Raw genomic sequence first — 20,049 nt, 5'->3', positions numbered from 1 at the left:
GTTAGGGCTAGGGTTAGGGCTAGGGTTAGGGTTAGGGCTAGGGTTAGGGTTAGGATTAGGGTTAGGGCTAGGGTTAGGGCTAGGGCTACAGTTTGGGTTGGGGCTAAAGTTACAGTTAGGGTTTAGATTACATTTACGGTTGGGAATAGGGTTGGGATTAGGGTTAGGGGTGTGTCAGGGTTAGAGGTGTGGTTAGGGTTACTGTTGGGATTAGGGTTAGGGATGTGTTTGGATTAGGGTTTCAGTTATAATTGGGGGGTTTCCACTGTTTAGGCACATCAGGGGCTCTCCAAACGCGACATGGCGTCCGATCTCAATTCCAGCCAATTCTGCGTTGAAAAAGTAAAACAGTGCTTCTTCCCTTCCGAGCTCTCCCGTGTGCCCAAACAGGGGTTTACCCCAACATATGGGGTATCAGCGTACTCAGGACAAATAGGACAACAACTTTTGGGGTCCAATTTCTCCTGTTACCCTTGGGAAAATACAAAACTCGGGGCTAAAACATATTTTTTGTGGGAAAAAAAAAGATTTTTTATTTTCACGGCTCTGCGTTATAAACTGTAGTGAAACACTTGGGGGTTCAAAGTTCTCACAACACATCCGCTTACATCCCGCATGGTGGGCATAGCCACATGAGGAAAGTAAGCTTATCAATGCATTGCTTTGTGTGTGGAATCCCCGCGATTCCGCACAAATAATGAACATGCTGCGTTTTTTTCCAGAATGCGATTCCACCGAGGAAAAAAACGCAACATGTGCACAAAAATTGCAGATTCATTCTAATAATAGGATGCTTAATGTATGCATTTTTTTGCGGTTTTATCGCATTTTTATAGCGAAAAATCCTGAACGTGTGCACACAGCCTATGCTTAATGTATGCATTTTTTTTGCGGTTTTATCACATTTTTATAGCGAAAAATCCTGAACGTGTGCACACAGCCTAAAAGTGTGCATTGCATTTGTTGTGAGAATTCTGAAGCCTGCGATGCCAGGATTCAGCTCTGCAGGTTCCAGTAGTCATCACATGGATTTTTTACTCATATGCGATTTTCATACTTATGGTCCTGTGGCAACAGGTTTCTCTTCCTGCTTCTCTCAGTTTTTCACTGAGCATTGAGAGCATTAGGGAGAGCAACTCGTCGGTACATGACTAAGTGTGTAAATCGCATATGTGCTTGGGGGGGATGCCACCAAACTGAATTCTTGCTCCTGGTGCCAGAAAATCTAGATACAGCTCTGTGCCGCTGCCAAGTCTTCCAGGCATAGACCAACCCTCAATATGATGTAAAAAATGACAAGCGCACAACTCTTTAGAAAAATGTAAATGGTGATTTTATAGCCCCTATGGGGCCAGCAAATGAGAAAGCTGATCACTGGGGGATGATATTAATAATCTGGGAAAGGAGCCATTAGCCCTAAATATTCCCAGGCTATTAATAACAGCTCACAGCTGTTTACTCAGCCTTTATTGATCAGTTTACAGGGAAACCCCAGAAAAAAATGACGTGGGGTACCCCTATAAATTCTAACCAGTAAAGGCTAAGCAGACAGCTGTGGGCTGATGTTAATAGCCGGCGAAGGGGTCATTTATATTGTCCCCCCTCCTAGATTAATAATATCAGCCCTCAACCGAAATTGTGCATGAATAAATGCGCCAAATCTGGCGCTTAGCCTGGCACTTCCTACTTGCCCTGGTGCGGTTGTAACCAGAAAACATGAGCTCTCTGGAATATTGATGCAAGATGTGCCATTAACGACTGCGACAGGAAGGCATGCCTGCGACAGAGGAGGAACAGTGCCAGTGAGAAGGGCCGTCACTTCCAGCTATCACCTACGGTACTGGGGCTGGCTGGGACTAGGATCGCAGGTTGGGAGGGGGCCGGTTGATGTGTGGCTTTAATAAACTACATCACGAAGAGACTTGCGGCCTCGCAAGAAAACCTGGTGATCCCTGCTAGAGCCAGAGCTTCAAGTGAGAACTCACGTGGTGACTCCCAAGACTGGGCGCTCCACTAACGTTAATTACTGAGAGACATTCTAGCTTGTTCATAACCTGTTTTAATCCTCTGTATTGTTAAATTGCATATTTATTTCATTGTTGTATAAAAATACCAATATATCAACCTAAAAAAAATACACAGCCAGAATAAAGTCCTTGAAAGAAAGACACAGACTCCTTTATTTTAAATAAGCACTCTCCATCCTCTTTTACCTATTTATTAGTGTAAAATTAAAAATAAAACAAACACCATATTCCTCATCAGTCTAACGATAATCCATTTGTCCCACACTGTTAACTATCTCTGCTTCATCTGGATGCTTTTGCTGAACGGTGGCATGATGCGACTGTTCAGCCTGGCATCCAGGAGACACTGGGTTAAGAGTCAGAGTGCAGTTCAGTGACCCGCGGTGACGTCATTTACGTTACCGCATGTCCCTGCAGGAAAAGGGAAAAGTTTTTTTTTTCTCCTTCCCTGAATTCCCACATGCACATGTTTTTTAGAACATTATACAGCCCTACATTTTCTCTCATTCAGTTTTTGTCTAGTTGTTTTTATATAAATGTCTGCAATTTTGTCACATACATGGCTTTGTTGATGCATTTACTTAACATGGTCACTGATGGTTAGGCCATCTGTCTCAGGTGTGCTGTTTTACTACTTCCATCTGCATTGGTCGACATATACCATGTGATCTTGATTCTGTCTGTATATATATGTTCTACCTTGCATATTATGCACTACCATGAAGAAGGCTCCTTAGGCGAAACGCGTTGTCAGTGTGCTGCTGGTGACTCCATCTTTGTTTTTGAATTAGATTCATTTTTGATCATAACGTTTTTTTCTGGATTTTATCATATATGCCTCGCTAGATTTCTAATCCCTTTCATATTGAATGCTGAAGATTTTGCATTGCTCCAGGCCATTTGCGAGGGACTTCTCATCTGTATTCCTACAACATGGTGAGCTGGCTGTTCTTTTTTATTTTTTCACAAGGCTTTTATGTGGAACTGTATCAACTGCCTTTGCAAAGTTCAGATAAATCACATCAGCTACACTATCAGCATCCAGATTTGCACTTAGCTTTCCAAAGAAACCCAACTTGTTGGTTAGACACAACTTATCTTTCATGAATCCGTGCTGGATGTCTTTTATTATATTATTCTCTGCAATATATCTCTGCAGGTCATCTCTAATGCCCTCCAAAACTATGCACACTACTGATGTCAGACTTATTAGACGGTAATTGCCTGGATCCACCTACTTACCTTTCTTAAATATCGGTACCACATCAGCCATCTTCCAATCCTGTGGCAACACCCGTTACAAGAGTGTCTAATAAGATGAGATACAAGGAACTTATCTAGATATGTTGTGAGAACTTTCAACACCCAAGTGTTTCACTACAGTTTATAACGCACAGCCGTGAAAATAAAAAATCTTTTTTTTCCACAAAAATTATTTTTTAGCCCCCCAGTTTTGTATTTTCCCAAGGGTAACAGGAGAAATTGGACCCCAAAAGTTGTTGTCCAATTTGTCCTGAATACGCTGATACCCCATATGTTGGGTAAACCCCTGTTTGGGTGGGGTTTCGGTGGGAGACTGAACCCTGGGGTTGCGGGGAAGAGGCCCTCGTTTGCATGTTACTATTTCCTGGAGCAGAACAATATTGTATCATACAATTATTAGGTTCTGTAGAAGGACGTAGATCTGGGGATTTATTATGATGGAATATAGGCTGAACTGGATGGACAAATGTCTTTTTTCGGCCTTACTAAGGCTACGTTCACATTAGCGTCATGCGACGCTGCGTCGCCGACGCAACGCAGGACGCATCGGAAACGCACGCAAAAACGCAACTTTTATGACGCAAGCGTCTGACGGATGCGTCGTAAAACGCAGCGTTTTTGGTGCGTTTTACCAAAAAACGCAGCGTTTTACGACGCATGCGTTGGCAAACACTGATTGGATCTTGAGCCACAATTTAGTGTCTAGACACTAGATAACACCACCAATGAATAGAAGAGGGTGGGTCTAGTGTCTAGACAATCGATAATGTCACCAATGGGTAGATGGGGGTGGGTATTAATGTCATAGTGGTATATATACCCCCGCATACCTTATTTCCAACCATACAGCATCAAGATGGATCGTTCCATGGAGAGTATCTACCTCACTTTTGAGCTGGAATTAGCCCTTGCTATAGCTTATGCTTTTGCCTGTCATGAACAGAGGAGAAGAGACAAACTACGGAGAAGGAGTCGGCGGCGTTTTTGGCTTCACCCTATAGTGGAAGTCCGAGAGAGTCGTGGAGCGTACCATTGTCTTTTTGGCGAATTAAATGAGAACCAGGACAAATACTTAGAATACACCAGGATGACAAAAGACAGCTTTCGATATCTGCTGCGTCTGGTGGAAGGAACCATTTCCAGGCAGGACACGCAGCTCCGTAAATCGATTTCCCCTGAGGAGCGTCTGCTGGTGACTCTACGGTACGTAATGGAATGTGAAGGATTTATATGTTCTAGCCCTTTTTTAAATTAACATGTTTTTGTTTTGCGGGGTGGGGGATTGTAATTAAAAATGGAAAATTCATTCATAACAATTAAATTAATTATATTTATTTATTTTTCTTCTTGTCAGTTTCCTGGCTACCGGAGAGACATTGAGATCACTGCATTTCCAGTTTCGGATTGGAGTCTCAACACTGTCGGGTATTATTGCAGACACATGCCGCGCATTGTGGGACAACCTCCGGGAGGAATTTTTGCCCATCCCTACACAAGAAATATGGCATGCCAACGCCCAAAAATTCCACAAAGTTTGTTCTTTCCCTAACTGTATCGGAGCTGTGGATGGGAAGCACATTAGGATTACCAAGCCGTCAAGAAGTGGATCTCTTTTTTATAATTATAAAAAATACTTTTCCACTGTGCTGATGGCAATTGCTGGTGCGGACTGCAGGTTTCTCGCTGTGGACATTGGAGCCTTTGGTCGTGCAAATGATTCACGGACATTTAAGGAGTCTGATATGGGCCAAAGATTGTACAATAACAATTTTAATTTCCCCCATCCACGACCTCTTCCCAACACTGACGGCCCGGACCTGCCATTTGTTGTTGTTGGTGATGAGGCTTTTCAAATGAGTGGCAACCTACTGAAACCGTACTCCAGTCGTGGGTTGGACCGTACCAAAACTATATTTAATTATAGACTGTCCAGGGCCAGAAGAACTGTGGAGTGCGCCTTTGGCATCCTGGTCTCCAAATGGCGTATATTAGGATCCGCTATAAATTTGAAAATTGAGACAGTGGATGAGGTGGTGAAGGCGTGTGTGGTTCTCCACAATTTTATTATTGATAAAGAGAGAGTCAACGTGGAACTCGATGAACACATACAAAATCCATTGCCTGATTATCAAGATCATCCTCTGCGGACAACTGTGGAGATTGCTCATATGAGGGACCAATTTGCTGCATACTTTGTTTCCGATGTTGGCCGTGTTTCATGGCAAGATGAAATGGTCTAATTCTGTATGTTTTATTATGATGTCATGTAAACACTGTTGTGTTCATCATTTAACCATCCTATGTATGGTGATTCTATGGTTATTGTTTTAATGTTCCCTGGATGTATAATGTGTTGTGTTTTCAAATACACTTCTTGAGCCTTTCAGTTTTTAAAAAAAAAAAATTCATACGTTTATACATATTAATAAAATTTAAAAAATCCAAATTTATTGAAATTTATTGAATTTATTGAAAGTACTAATGTGTGTGCCACAAAATTTGTGTGTTTCATAGTATTGAGGCATAACATAATCGGCTCCCACCTTGTCAACCATTTTTAATCCTGCAGACTATTTGCATATGGAACAAGGCTTGACAAGGAGGGAGACGATCATGTTTGCTAAACTCTACAGAGTGAACACTATTGTACTCAGGATGCTATAATACGTCCAGAGTCAAATAGTGGTGACACTGTCAACATTGCTTCCATCTCACCTGAACAATATTCTTAAGGTACATTTAATAAAACTATTATCCACCGATACCGACCAGTGATACGACTGGACCGAGATCGTTGTTTAGTTGTCGCATGGTTGCTGGAGAGCTGTCACACATACAGCTCCCCAGCAACAAAAAAAGAGCAATCTGTGTAATGCCACACTCACGATATTTACTATTGTTAATGTAATGTTAATTACAAAAAAAACCTTAAGGCCCCTTCACATTTAGCGACGCTGCATCGATACAGACAACGATTCGGATCGCTGCAGCGTCGCTGTTTGGTCGCTGGAGAGCTGTCACACAGACCGCTCTCCAGCGACCAACGATGCCGGTAACCAGGGTAAACATCGGGTAACTAAGCGCAGGGCCGCGCTTAGTAACCCGATGTTTACCCTGGTTACCATGCTAAAAGTAAAAAAAAACAAACACTACATACTTACCTACAGCCGTCTGTCCTCCAGCGCTGCGCTCTGCTTCTCTGCTCTCCTCCTGTACTGTCTGTGAGCTGGAAAGCAGAGCGGTGACGTCACCGCTCTGCTTTCCGGCTCACAGACAGTACAGGAGGAGTGCAGAGCACAGCGCTGGAGGACAGACAGCGTTAGGTAAGTATGTAGTGTTTGTTTTTTTTACTTTTAGCATGATAACCAGGGTAAACATCGGGTTACTAAGCTACGGTGTGTGAAACGTCCATCGCCGTCAGCTTCCCGTACTGTGCCAGCCCTAAAGCACAGCACAGCGTTTAAGGCAACGGTGTGCTCAGCTTTACGGGCGGGAATCACAGTGTCAGTGCGGAAAGATGACGGCGAGGGACTTGGTAGACACCTTTTTATATTAGTGGGGTATTGTAAACTTTTTATTTCAGTGATTAAAACAGTGCACTACCCAATTTTCCCTTGTTTAAAACAAAGACATCGCTGGATTGGTGTGAACTCACCAATCCAACAATGACAGCTTCTGATAAGTTACCCAAAAAATATTCCAAATCATTTGCTGATAACCAAAAAATCACAGCAGGGGCTCAATCGTTTTACGATTTCAGAAAAGACAAAGTTAAAACAACTATATCCATACTGAAATCGTTGTGTGATGGTACTTTGTAAACGTGACATATTGAGCAATGCTGTTTGTGTTTGTAACATCTGAGTACAATGAACGACAGCCATATAAGAAAATGTTAAAAAAAATAGAGATAATATTGTCACACATTGCACATCTGGTGTTACAAAGACACGATTTGTGTGTACGGCGCAAGGTGTGATTTGGTGCAAACTTTATTTGAGACAATAAAAACCAAAATTTTTTTTAAAAAAAATATAACAAATTTATTTTGTGTTACAAAAAAAAAAAAAAAAGGGAACCCGGTTTTAAGGGGTGCCAATGTCCGCAACCAAAGGGGATTCATATCCCCCAGTTTTTTGTGATGAGGAGACCGAGGAGGAGGAAGAGGGGGAGGAAGCAGCATACTCTATGACACTAGACGGGATGCCGACATCAGTCCAGCCAGTGGATGGTGGTGGCGAGACTGCAACAGAAGCAGGTGAGAGAGGAGGAGGGACGACCAGTGTCCTTGGCTGGCTACTCCGGCTCTGGGTCGACCCAGGCTGTGTAGATGGTGTACTCCTGGTTGACCCAGGCTGGGTAGTGGGTGTACTCCGTGTAGACCCAGCCTGGGTACTTGGTGTGCTCCGGGTCGACCCAGGCTGTGTTCTGGTGGTACTTTGGGGAGCAGCCATAGCCAAGGACGTAGTGCTTGTGGTCGTCATGGTCTTCTTCTTCTTCTTTTTCCTCCTCTCTCCCTCTGGGTGGGGGTCGGCTTCCCGTCTGTGCCCCCTTGAAGGCCTGTCAGGCTCGGAACTTTGGGGCTCAGTTCTGTGGTGGCGGTGGCGGCGGCGGTGGCCCTCGGCACGCGGACCTCTGTGGTGGTGCTCTGCAGCAGGAGTCGGAGTCATGGCAGCCAGCGATGGTACTGCGGGCATATTTGTCGCTGACTGCATGACCCGAGCCTGCTGCAGAGCACTGACATATAAATTGTTGCAGCCCTGCATGAACGAAATCTGGAGTTCCGGCGTAAGATGTTCCACCATGCCGTTGTGAATGGCACTAAAGAAATGTTTTGCCGGCCTCGAGAGATCCGTTTCGATGTTTTCAAGACGCCGTTCGATATTGCACATTTTATCGCACAGCGCCTTGAAACCATTCTGAAATACGGTACTCAGATGTAAAAATTCGGACATGGGCGCCCTGTCCGAGGCCCGCTGACGCTGTCGGGAAGACCCAAAGGACGGAGCAACAGAGGCCTCGGCCAGAGGAACATCTGATGGACCGGCTGCCGGTTCGCCAGATTGTGTTGTTGCAGACCTGCTCTCGCTGTGGGATGGCCGCGACAGTTCAGATGGCGCTTCACAAAGGACCGCTCTTGAGGGTCGTCTTGAGGATTGGACAGTCTCGCGGGTGCTGCTGTGTGTTCTGTGAAAACATAAGGAAACCATTAGTATAAAAAATATCACATTTCACATGCGTCAGAACATTTTACCGCCAGGTATCCATTACCGCCATTAATATTACACTATTTTTAATATTGACACTGCATATGCACCATCAATATTAAACAAACGGTATTTATTTAATTCTAAAGAGTCACCCATGTTTTTAGTTTGCAACGCCAGACAATTATGCTTAGGTTGGAACTGCCATGACGTCACGGTCATGTGAACGAGACGTCATCACAGGTCCTGCGAGCTGAGCAACCATGGGAACCTAACCAGCTTTGCAGTGGAATGTATGCCGTATCTATTATATTTAACTTTATTATGTATAAAAAATCGTAGATACACCTGGCAAGTGTGAGAAGATAAGAAATGAATAAAAAATTCAAGGTCAACGAGTGGTGAAAAGTTTAAAAAAAAAAATTTATTAACTTCAATCAAAAGCAGAGGATGAAACATCTGCACAATACAATAAAAAAACTATCTACGCGTTTCAGGTCTGATGTTCCCTGTCACCTGAAACACGTAGATAGAGTCTATTGTATTGTGCTGATGTTTGATCCTCTGCTTATGATTCAAGAGGAGAAAAGTATGTATTTTTGCACAACTCTGTGAACTAGCCTTTTTTTACTTCATTTATATACTTGGTACTTGGCAAAATAAATGGCTGGGCAATAAGCAACGTGACTGGAATGTAGTATGTGAATATGCATGTTGTGAAAACTAGGTGTGTGAATAGGTACTATACTTACTCTCTGCTTTCAAGGACCGGTCGCAAGAACTGCAGTATACGGTTATGCTTGTACACCGAGGTCCTTGAAGCGCCAGCACCACTACGAGCCTGTCCCTCCTTTTTCAGGCCCCTCTTGAAACGGTCCTTCATGGAGCGCCATCTGGTCCTCAATTGTTTAACTGTGTATTAAAAAAAAAAAAAAAAAAAGGTTTTAGATAATATATCGAAAAAGATTACGCAACCGTGTGCAATCCCAATCAAAGACATCACAGACGGTTGTGTAATCCTGGCATGATGGGTCACAGCACTATTTTTTAAATACTTACGGAAACTGGCTTTGGCCTTGGCGTTAGCGCTGTCGAAGCCATCCCACAGCGTTTGTGCCACCTCCAACCACAGACGCCGCAATATGCCCTGGTCCGCGTGCTGGGGGTCACGGCTGTCCCACAACGGGCCCCGTGCTTCTATTGATGCCACCATTAGGTCAATGTTAAGTGGCTCATCCAGGGCCCGTTGTGAAACCTAGAAAAGAATGGAAAATATGAAGGTTTGAAAGAGAAAAAAATTGTCCCTATCTCCTCCACCGACACCTACTACACACAACACCACACCCTACCACCACCCCCCCAATACCCGCAAAAAAAAAAAAAAAAATTAAAGGTTTGAAATAAATACTTACGCTCCGTCCTGCAACCACAGCTTGGCCCCGTGGTCCCTGCTGCTGCTCCCTCTCTTCCTCCTGGTTCTCCTCCTCACTTGAAGAAGCCTGCAAAATAGTTTAACAAAAAGTTGAGTGACCCATCTACAAATGACAGCGAAAATATAGCAAGCAATAGTAGATCATGTACTCACCGGACTCCTCAGCGGTGGGGTGCCGGAATCACTGCCGCTGGCCATGACTAATTAAAGCAGTTCTGAAATTAACAAAAAAATAACATTGACTATGCTCCTATGCACTATCATGCAATAAATAATATTAAAAAAAAAAGGCATTTAAACCACAAATAACATTGCACTCCAACTGAACTAACGATGAGCAAACTACACTGCCACATTGATTAGATTAAAGAAACAATGGCAGAGACAACCCAATGCCAGAGTACAAAAGGCTAAAGATAAGAAAATTAACAAGTACACAATGTAGTAATCCCAAAAGATTTTTTTAAAAAAGAAAAATTACAGTATGCACGGATCAACACAAAAAACACAATATGTGGTTGTAATAAAAAATATTTCAACACGAAAAAAAATAAGGGCAGAAACATAAATACTTTACAATGAAACCAACAGTGCCGGAGAAAATAGAAGGGGATACAACGCCATACATCGCAACCAGAAACATACAACTATGTATTTACACAACCACAGTGCTGAAAATAATACACAAATTGCAATAAAAATGTAATAAAAGGCCGCAAAATCATTCTATACTACCATACTTTACAAAACAACCGACAGGGCCAGAGACAATGAAACGCCATCATATAACGGAAGAATAAAACAGCACAACTGAATACAAAAACAACACCAAACCAAAAAATGGAAACTCAAAATCAATCTTGGAAAGAACACTAATCAAGGCCGCAGACAATGAAACGCCATCCTATACACAATGCCGTACATCAAAACCAGACCAAAAAGACCACAATATCTTTAGCCACAGTGCAGAATATAAAACACTACTTGCAAAAATAATTGTAAAAACATGTAGAAAATGCACATAATCATTCTATACTTACATCTCTGGACAGCGGATGAGAAGACAGTTGCTCTGATGTGTCTGGTCTGATGTTGCCTAATAATTCTTTACACAACCACAGTGCTGAAAATAATACACAAATTGCAATAAAAATGTAATAAAAGGCCGCAAAATCATTCTATACTACCATACTTTACAAAACAACCGACAGGGCTAGAGACAATGAAACGCCATCATATAACGGAAGAATAAAACAGCACAACTGAATACAAAAACAACACCAAACCAAAAAATGGAAACTCAAAATCAATCTTGGAAAGAACACTAATCAAGGCCGCAGACAATGAAACGCCATCCTATACACAATGCCGTACATCAAAACCAGACCAAAAAGACCACAATATCTTTAGCCACAGTGCAGAATATAAAACACTACTTGCAAAAATAATTGTAAAAACATGTAGAAAATGCACATAATCATTCTATACTTACATCTCTGGACAGCGGATGAGAAGACAGTTGCTCTGATGTGTCTGGTCTGATGTTGCCTAATAATTCTTTACACAACCACAGTGCTGAAAATAATACACAAATTGCAATAAAAATGTAATAAAAGGCCGCAAAATCATTCTATACTACCATACTTTACAAAACAACCGACAGGGCCAGAGACAATGAAACGCCATCATATAACGGAAGAATAAAACAGCACAACTGAATACAAAAACAACACCAAACCAAAAAATGGAAACTCAAAATCAATCTTGGAAAGAACACTAATCAAGGCCGCAGACAATGAAACGCCATCCTATACACAATGCCGTACATCAAAACCAGACCAAAAAGACCACAATATCTTTAGCCACAGTGCAGAATATAAAACACTACTTGCAAAAATAATTGTAAAAACATGTAGAAAATGCACATAATCATTCTATACTTACATCTCTGGACAGCGGATGAGAAGACAGTTGCTCTGATGTGTCTGGTCTGATGTTGCCTAATAATTCTTTACACAACCACAGTGCTGAAAATAATACACAAATTGCAATAAAAATGTAATAAAAGGCCGCAAAATCATTCTATACTACCATACTTTACAAAACAACCGACAGGGCCAGAGACAATGAAACGCCATCATATAACGGAAGAATAAAACAGCACAACTGAATACAAAAACAACACCAAACCAAAAAATGGAAACTCAAAATCAATCTTGGAAAGAACACTAATCAAGGCCGCAGACAATGAAACGCCATCCTATACACAATGCCGTACATCAAAACCAGACCAAAAAGACCACAATATCTTTAGCCACAGTGCAGAATATAAAACACTACTTGCAAAAATAATTGTAAAAACATGTAGAAAATGCACATAATCATTCTATACTTACATCTCTGGACAGCGGATGAGAAGACAGTTGCTCTGATGTGTCTGGTCTGATGTTGCCTAATAATTCTTTACACAACCACAGTGCTGAAAATAATACACAAATTGCAATAAAAATGTAATAAAAGGCCGCAAAATCATTCTATACTACCATACTTTACAAAACAACCGACAGGGCCAGAGACAATGAAACGCCATCATATAACGGAAGAATAAAACAGCACAACTGAATACAAAAACAACACCAAACCAAAAAATGGAAACTCAAAATCAATCTTGGAAAGAACACTAATCAAGGCCGCAGACAATGAAACGCCATCCTATACACAATGCCGTACATCAAAACCAGACCAAAAAGACCACAATATCTTTAGCCACAGTGCAGAATATAAAACACTACTTGCAAAAATAATTGTAAAAACATGTAGAAAATGCACATAATCATTCTATACTTACATCTCTGGACAGCGGATGAGAAGACAGTTGCTCTGATGTGTCTGGTCTGATGTTGCCTAATAATTCTTTACACAACCACAGTGCTGAAAATAATACACAAATTGCAATAAAAATGTAATAAAAGGCCGCAAAATCATTCTATACTACCATACTTTACAAAACAACCGACAGGGCCAGAGACAATGAAACGCCATCATATAACGGAAGAATAAAACAGCACAACTGAATACAAAAACAACACCAAACCAAAAAATGGAAACTCAAAATCAATCTTGGAAAGAACACTAATCAAGGCCGCAGACAATGAAACGCCATCCTATACACAATGCCGTACATCAAAACCAGACCAAAAAGACCACAATATCTTTAGCCACAGTGCAGAATATAAAACACTACTTGCAAAAATAATTGTAAAAACATGTAGAAAATGCACATAATCATTCTATACTTACATCTCTGGACAGCGGATGAGAAGACAGTTGCTCTGATGTGTCTGGTCTGATGTTGCCTGTTGTGTAGCCGGCAGCAGAAGTGACAAACAATCCTACATTTTCTTTATATATGGGGGATGTTTTTCTCACTGTTTGCACTGTCTAGACACTGTCTAGACACTTTTTTGTTTCATTTTATGTTACGACGCATGCGTCGCACAACGCATGCACGACGCACACCCGCGACGCAAGTGCGTCGTCAATACGTTTCAATGGGAAATTGTAACGCATTGACGACGCACGAGCGACGCGCGCGTTTTTTTGGCGCTCCGAAAATGCAACATGTAGCGTCTCCGACGCCACCCAGGTGCGGTGTTACGACGCATGCGTCGTGCGTTTTACTGAAAACGCACGACAACGCAACGCATGCGTCCCCAATGATAAAGATAGGGGCGCATGACGCATGCGTTGTCGTGCGTCGGCGACGCAGCGTCGCATGACGCTAATGTGAACGTAGCCTAACTATGTTACTATGTTACTATGTTACATGGGAGAGCTCGGAAGGGAAGGAGCACTGTTTTACTTTTTCAACGCAGAATTGGCTTGAATTGAGTTCGGATGCCATGTCGCGTTTGGAGAGCCCCTGTTGTGCCTAAACAGTGAAACCCCCCCAATTCTAACTGAAACCCTAACCCAAACACACCCCTAACCCTAATCCCAACCATAACCCTAACCACACCCTTAACCCTAATCCCAAACCTAATCCCAACCATAAATGTAATCCAAACCCTAACTTTAGCCCCAATCCTAACCCTAACTTTAGCCACAACCCTAAACCTAACCCCAACCCTAACTGTAGCCCTAACCCTAACTTTAGCCCCAACCTTAACCCTTACTTTAGCCCCAACCAGTTATGATCTGGTGGCCTTGGAGCAGCATGAGACGTACTCTGGAGAAGGTGGCCCCTGTACTGGCAAACCCTGAACCTAGCAGCGCAACTAGAAGTAGCCGTGGGGGGTACCTAACACTCCCTAGACCCCTCGACACAGCCTAAGAAACTAACTACCCCTAAAGACAGAAACAGGAAACCTATCTTGCCTCAGAGAAAATCCCCAAAGGACAGACAGCCCCCCACAAATATTAACTGTGAGAGGAGAGGGAAAAAACATACGCAGACATGAAATCAGGATTTAGCATAGGAGGCCATACTAGCTAAATAGAAAGAATAGAACAGAGTACTATGCGGTCAGTATTAAAACACTAGAAAATATCCACCACAGAAAATACAAAAACACCACATCTGACTAAAGACATTGAGGGTATATCTGCATCTCCAGAGACACAGCAAGGCTGCAAAAAATACTTCACAGACAAAGCTGGACAAGACAAAACATGAAAATGCACAGAACTCTAAGGTCCACAGCAGGTGGACAGCAAAAACAAAGCCAGGACTTATCTTTGAAGAAAAGCACAGCGAACAGGAGAGACCAGAAGGGATGTGAATCCTCCAAAAACAATGGACAACTGGCAGGGACTAAAGAGTCCTGCAAAGCTATATACCCCAGTCAGTTTTGCAATTAGTAGATACACCTGTCCAATCCTGCAGTCCAGTCACAACTGCATTACCCTCTACAACCACCAGAGGGAGCCCAAAAGCTGAATTCACAACACCAACCCTAACCTTAACTTTAGCCCCAACCCTAAACCCAACTTTAGCCCCAACCTTAACCCTAACCCTAATGGGAAAATGGAAATAAATACATTTTTTAAAATTTTATTATATTTCCCTAACTAAGGGGGTGATGATGGGGGGTTTTATTTACTTTTATAGCTGTTTTTTTTAGTGGATTTTTATGATTGGCAGCTGTCACACACTAAAAGACGCTTTTTATTTTATTTTTAATGTTTTGCGTCTCCACATTTTGAGAGCTACAATTTTTCCATATTTTGGTCCACAGAGTCATGTGAGGTGTTGTTTTTTGCGGGACGAGTTGACATTTTTACTGGTACTATTTTCGAGCACATTACTTTTTTTATCGCTTTTTATTCCAATTTTTGTGAGGTATAATGAACAAAAACAGCTATTCATGAATTTCTTTTTTGGGGGGGCGCTTATACCATTCCACGTTTGGTAAAATTGATAAAGCAGTTTTATTCTTCAAGTCAGTACAATTACACCGATACCTCATTTATATCATTTTTTTATGTTTTTGCGCTTTAATACGATAAAAACTATTTTAAATTAAAAAATTATTATTTTTGCATCGCTTTATTCTGAAGACTATAACTTTTTTATTTTTTCGCTGATGATGCTGTATGGCGGCTCGTTTTTTGCGGGACAAGATGACGCTTTCAGCGGTACCATGGCTATTTATATCTGTCTTTTTGATCGCGTGTTATTCCACTTTTTGTGGTATGATAATAAAGCGCCGTTTTTTTTCCCTCGATTTTTTTTTTACAATGTTCACTGAACGGGTTAACTAGTGGGACAGTTTTATATGTTGGGTCGTTACGGACGTGGCGATACTAAATATGTGTACATTTATTGTTTTTTTTTATTTAGATAAAGAAATATATTTATAGGAACAATATATATATATTTTTTCTTTATTTAGGAATTTTTTTTTTTTACACATGTAAATATTATTTTTTTAACTTTCTTACATTGCCCCAGGGGGGACATCACATTACTTTGCAATGCACTGTGTCAGATCAGCGATCTGACAGGCACTGCAGGGAGGCTTCCCGACACCTGCTCTGAGCTTGGAAGCCACCTCCCTGCAGGACCTGGAAGGTCCCCCGTGGCCATTTTGGATCCGGGCCTGCAGGGAGGAGGAGGTAAGAGACTCTCAGAGCAACGCGATCACATCACGTTGCTCCGAGGGTCTCAGGGAAGCACGCAGGGAGCCTTCTCCCTGCGCAATGCTTCCCTATGCTGCCGGAACACTGCGATCATCTTTGACCGCTCCTGGCACATAGTGCCGGATGTCAGCTGCGACAGTCAGCTGACACCTGGCCACAATTGGCCGCGCTCCCACTGTGAGCGCGGCCGATCGACTATGACGTACTATCCCGCCACTGGGAATTAAGTCCCAGGTCACCTCAACGGGATAGTACGTCATATGGGATAAAGGGGTTAAATTTATGTTAAGTGTCACCAGTTACCATGACATGGCCCCAGTCTCAACGATTAAGCTCTTCCCTTAATTTGATGAAATCAGCTTTCCTAAAGTTCCAGGTTTTTGCATTTTCCCTTTGTAATACATTGAAACTTAACATATTATGGTTGCTGCATCCCAAATGCTCCCGGACATGTAGATCAGGATCAGAATCAGATCCAACAAACTATCTACTCTGGTTGGTTCATCTACCAACTGACCAAATGAGAGAGGTAATTGTCATTTTCCTAATTAAAACCCTGTGAGATTATACTTGTTGTAAATGTTTTTGAAATTATGAAAATATTAGTTGACATTGAAATGCAGGTTTTCATTAAACCTATTAGCCTCATCAATGAAAATTTAGCAATATTTACCGTCTGAAGGCTTCTGGCATCTTTTTGCACAGCCATATGGGCAACACTTTTCATCCTCCGGACATCCAGCGTCATTAACACAAAAATCACGCTGTGCCACTATACACTGTGCCAATTTTTCCATATGACAGAAACCTGGTTTCTCTTAAAAAAAGAAGCTAAAAATCAGAATCAACATTAGAAAGAAAAATACAATAATGCAATGATACAATGAATAGTTGCAGTTAAGATGGTGTTTTAAAAGGTATGGGCACTTTCTCTGTTATGAGGGTCTAATGCTACCAATTTCCATTAAAACCTGCTTACTCCAACACTCGTCAGCTGCATATGTTGCCCCCTATATTTATAGCCATGGGCACATAAATCCCATATAAAATAGCCACAACTGAGTGAGCAATGATCAAAAAGAAAAAATCATGACCAGTGTCAGACTGGGGTGAAAAGTACCCACCGGTAACAGTGACTCTGGTGGTCCATTGTTTAGCTGCATGCAAATATTACATTACCCTCATTCACAAATTTACCTGTGCTCCTATATAATAATACACTGGGTAGTTTGTTAAATGAGTGATGATATACTTCCTTTGTCTGTACAAAGTGAATTATTATATCGTGCCATCTACTGCTCATATATTGGGGTAAGGGACCCGCTCCAGCACAGCGGCATACCGGGAGATTTACCAATTTCCCTGTGGGCAGTCCGAGTCTGATCACGATAACAGTATATGAAATTAAAAGTAAAATATGGTGTATATGCATATAATAACTTACCTTCAATTGAGGGCAGACAGTTAAATCCACAGTTATTAAAGCAACACTTAACTCCAGCAGCACACTCACTGTCAGAAGTGCACATATCATTACATTGGTCAGAACTGGTGGAACTTACAGGGCATGGACCACACCTCTCTGTATAGAAATAGTGGAAATATACTAATTAAATTATGTTTTGCAAAAAAAAAATACACAAACAAAACCTCATATGTAGTTGCACTAATTGATCAAAATGGATTAATAAAGAAAAAGAGCACAGTTTTTGCCCCAAAGGGCATATGTACAAAAAAGTCAAATAAAAATTAATCCAGAAGAACTCCTACTTTATCAACTTGTTAAAGGGGTATGATCCCCATTTACTATTATTTTACTTCTATATAGATGGATAATTATGTTAAACCTTAACGACTTTAAGTGACCTTATTCCGGATCGCTGTTTTAAACCGGCGGTCAGGGATAAGTGAATAGCGCCCCGTCTGTACATAAATCCCACAGGTGACAGCTGTACATGACAGCAGTATACGAGTACCACAGTGCATGAGACCAACGAGCAAAGTAAAAAATATACCTGTCCCACAGTCGGACTAAGTGAAAAAGTAAAAAAAACTACATAAGTTTTTACATGAGTAAAAAAAAAAGTGCAAAAAAAAACACACACAAAAAAAGCACAAAAATAAATAAAAAAACATGCACATAACTGATATCACTGCATCCAGAATGACCTGTTCTGTAAAACTGGTATGTTATTTATTCCGTGCGGAGAACACAGTAAAAAATAATATGCCAAAAATATCACTTTTTCATCATACTGATAAAACATTTTTTTAAAAGTGGTCAAAGAGACATATTTAAAAAAAATGGTAAAAATGAAATGACAAATCGTCCCTCAAAAAGGAGCCCTAATATGGCTCATTCAGAAAAAAAAAAAAAAAAAGTTGCAGCTTTCAAGATATGATGATGCAAAAGCAAATCAATTTTTGTAGAATATCGCTTTTAGAGTGTAAAAGTAGCAAAGCATTAAAAAATATATACGTGGTATTGCTGTAACTGACAACCAAAAAAAACAACAATATCCTAAAAAATATCTTTTTAATGAGTAATATTAAAATCTTAATAAATAGTTAAATACGTAATGACCACCGACATTGATGTTAGATAGAATATATCCTTATTTCATTTGGTTCGGTAGTTTACCTTTATTGCTGTAACTGTACTGACCTGAAGAATAAATTGGTCTTATCACTTTTACTGCGTAGTGAACCGTGCAAAAAAATAAAAAATAAATACAGGCAATTATTGAATTGCAGGTTTTTGCTCATTCTGCGTCCAGCAAATGTGAATAAAAGAGATCATAAAACATTATGTTCCCCAAAATGGTACCAAAAAAATCTCTAACTTATCATGCAAAAAATAACACTTCATACAGCTCTGTTTGCCAAAAAATAAAACAGTTAAAAGTCTCAGAATATGATGACGAAAGAACTATTTTAATAAAAAGGAATTTTTCTTTGTGATAGCAGCAAAATATTTTAAAAAATATATAAATCGGTATTGCTGTAATTGTACCGACCCAAAGAATAAAGTTGTCTCACATTTATCCTGTGCCCTCCGTTGAGCACTTACCTCAGAGTTTTTGTGTAAACCCCTAAAAATGAAATTCAGATGAAACCGCCGACTGAACCCATTCACTTACAAGGCACATTGAGTCACTTTGGACTCTGTCTGGTCTTTGTTCCAGTGGTGTCCCATCATTTTAGGTGTCTTTTTAGTGCACCAGTGTTGGCGACCACAGTTCTTTGAACGCCTGAACAGATGGATAGCACCAGATCAGACACCAAATGGAGATCAAAGAGTCTCAATCTGCCTCTTGGTGGGTCGTTCTGTTGAATGTTTCATCTGAACCACATTTTTGTGAGATTCATACAGAAACCTTGATGTAACTGCTCAGAGTAGAACGCTAGAATGTGATCTAGCCTAATACTGGAAGCATTCAAAAATAGGTCTTTTTCAAGCATTAAATGAATGCTTGAAAAAGACCTATGGCTGATCAAAACGTTGCTTCTATGGCAGAATATATGGAATCTTGAAGTTTTTTTCACCTGAATTGGTCGCTGTCCCTTCCTTGTATTGAATTTTTTCTAAGTGGACTCTTTGGATCTTGTTTGACTGTACATATGGCAGATATGGGGTTAATCTATGTGCCGTTTGTAATTGTCCAATATTGGAATGCTGCGAGCCACCATCATTTCTTTGGAAGTGAGGATATAACAATATTTTGTCCCTACAGCTGAACTTCTAACTAGAAAGCTACAGTACATATATTTAAACTAGGATTTACCTGCAGATTAACACTATGGCTGCACGTAATACATTTTTTTCACTGGTTCCATGTAATATGTTGTTTCATTTATATTGCCTTGTACTGATCAAAAGTTCTAGCTTGTATTGCAGCTCAGAGCTCAATTTACAGTTTTGAACTTTCCAGATTAAAGTGAACTGGTCACTTAAAAAAATGCTATTAGCCTGCAGATA

The 20,049-nt window shown here is 40.9% G+C and overlaps 3 protein-coding genes across 7 annotated transcripts in view; 1 reads left to right on the top strand and 2 right to left on the bottom strand.

Annotated features, from left to right (window-relative positions):
* The window catches only part of WFDC3 (WAP four-disulfide core domain 3), a 111,249-nt gene that overhangs the window by 26,952 nt on the left and 64,248 nt on the right, over positions 1-20,049 (bottom strand). Inside the window, exons 3-4 of the mRNA XM_069752232.1 lie at positions 17,515-17,652; positions 16,744-16,887 (exon numbers count right to left, since the gene is read on the bottom strand). Of these exons, the coding sequence (XP_069608333.1) occupies positions 16,744-16,887; positions 17,515-17,652 (282 nt within the window). The remainder of the gene's footprint in view (positions 1-16,743; positions 16,888-17,514; positions 17,653-20,049) is intronic.
* On the top strand, positions 3,929-6,229 carry LOC138665067 (uncharacterized). Its single transcript, XM_069752230.1, has 2 exons — positions 3,929-4,493; positions 4,645-6,229. The coding sequence occupies exons 1-2, from the start codon at positions 4,147-4,149 to the stop codon at positions 5,528-5,530; spliced, it is 1,233 nt and encodes a 410-aa protein (XP_069608331.1). The 5' UTR covers positions 3,929-4,146; the 3' UTR covers positions 5,531-6,229.
* Positions 7,342-15,794, bottom strand: LOC138665065 (pneumococcal serine-rich repeat protein-like). 5 transcript variants are annotated; one of them, XM_069752225.1, is made up of 7 exons: positions 11,422-15,794; positions 10,970-11,052; positions 10,083-10,144; positions 9,910-9,996; positions 9,557-9,752; positions 9,250-9,409; positions 7,342-8,477 (listed from the first exon to the last, which is right to left on the bottom strand). In XM_069752225.1, exons 3-7 carry the CDS (start codon positions 10,125-10,127, stop codon positions 7,376-7,378), a joined length of 1,590 nt encoding a protein of 529 aa, XP_069608326.1. In that variant the 5' UTR covers positions 10,128-10,144; positions 10,970-11,052; positions 11,422-15,794; the 3' UTR covers positions 7,342-7,375. The 5 variants fall into 5 exon arrangements, with proteins under 5 accessions (XP_069608326.1, XP_069608329.1, XP_069608330.1 ...); XM_069752228.1 differs by having other exon boundaries at positions 10,970-11,504; positions 11,874-15,794; XM_069752229.1 differs by having other exon boundaries at positions 10,970-11,956; positions 12,326-15,794.

This window comes from Ranitomeya imitator, chromosome 2 (genome assembly GCF_032444005.1).
Source record: "Ranitomeya imitator isolate aRanImi1 chromosome 2, aRanImi1.pri, whole genome shotgun sequence".
Taxonomy (NCBI): domain Eukaryota; kingdom Metazoa; phylum Chordata; class Amphibia; order Anura; family Dendrobatidae; genus Ranitomeya; species Ranitomeya imitator.
Note: the sequence above shows the minus strand (reverse complement) of the source record. Positions and strands in the feature narration are given on the sequence as shown.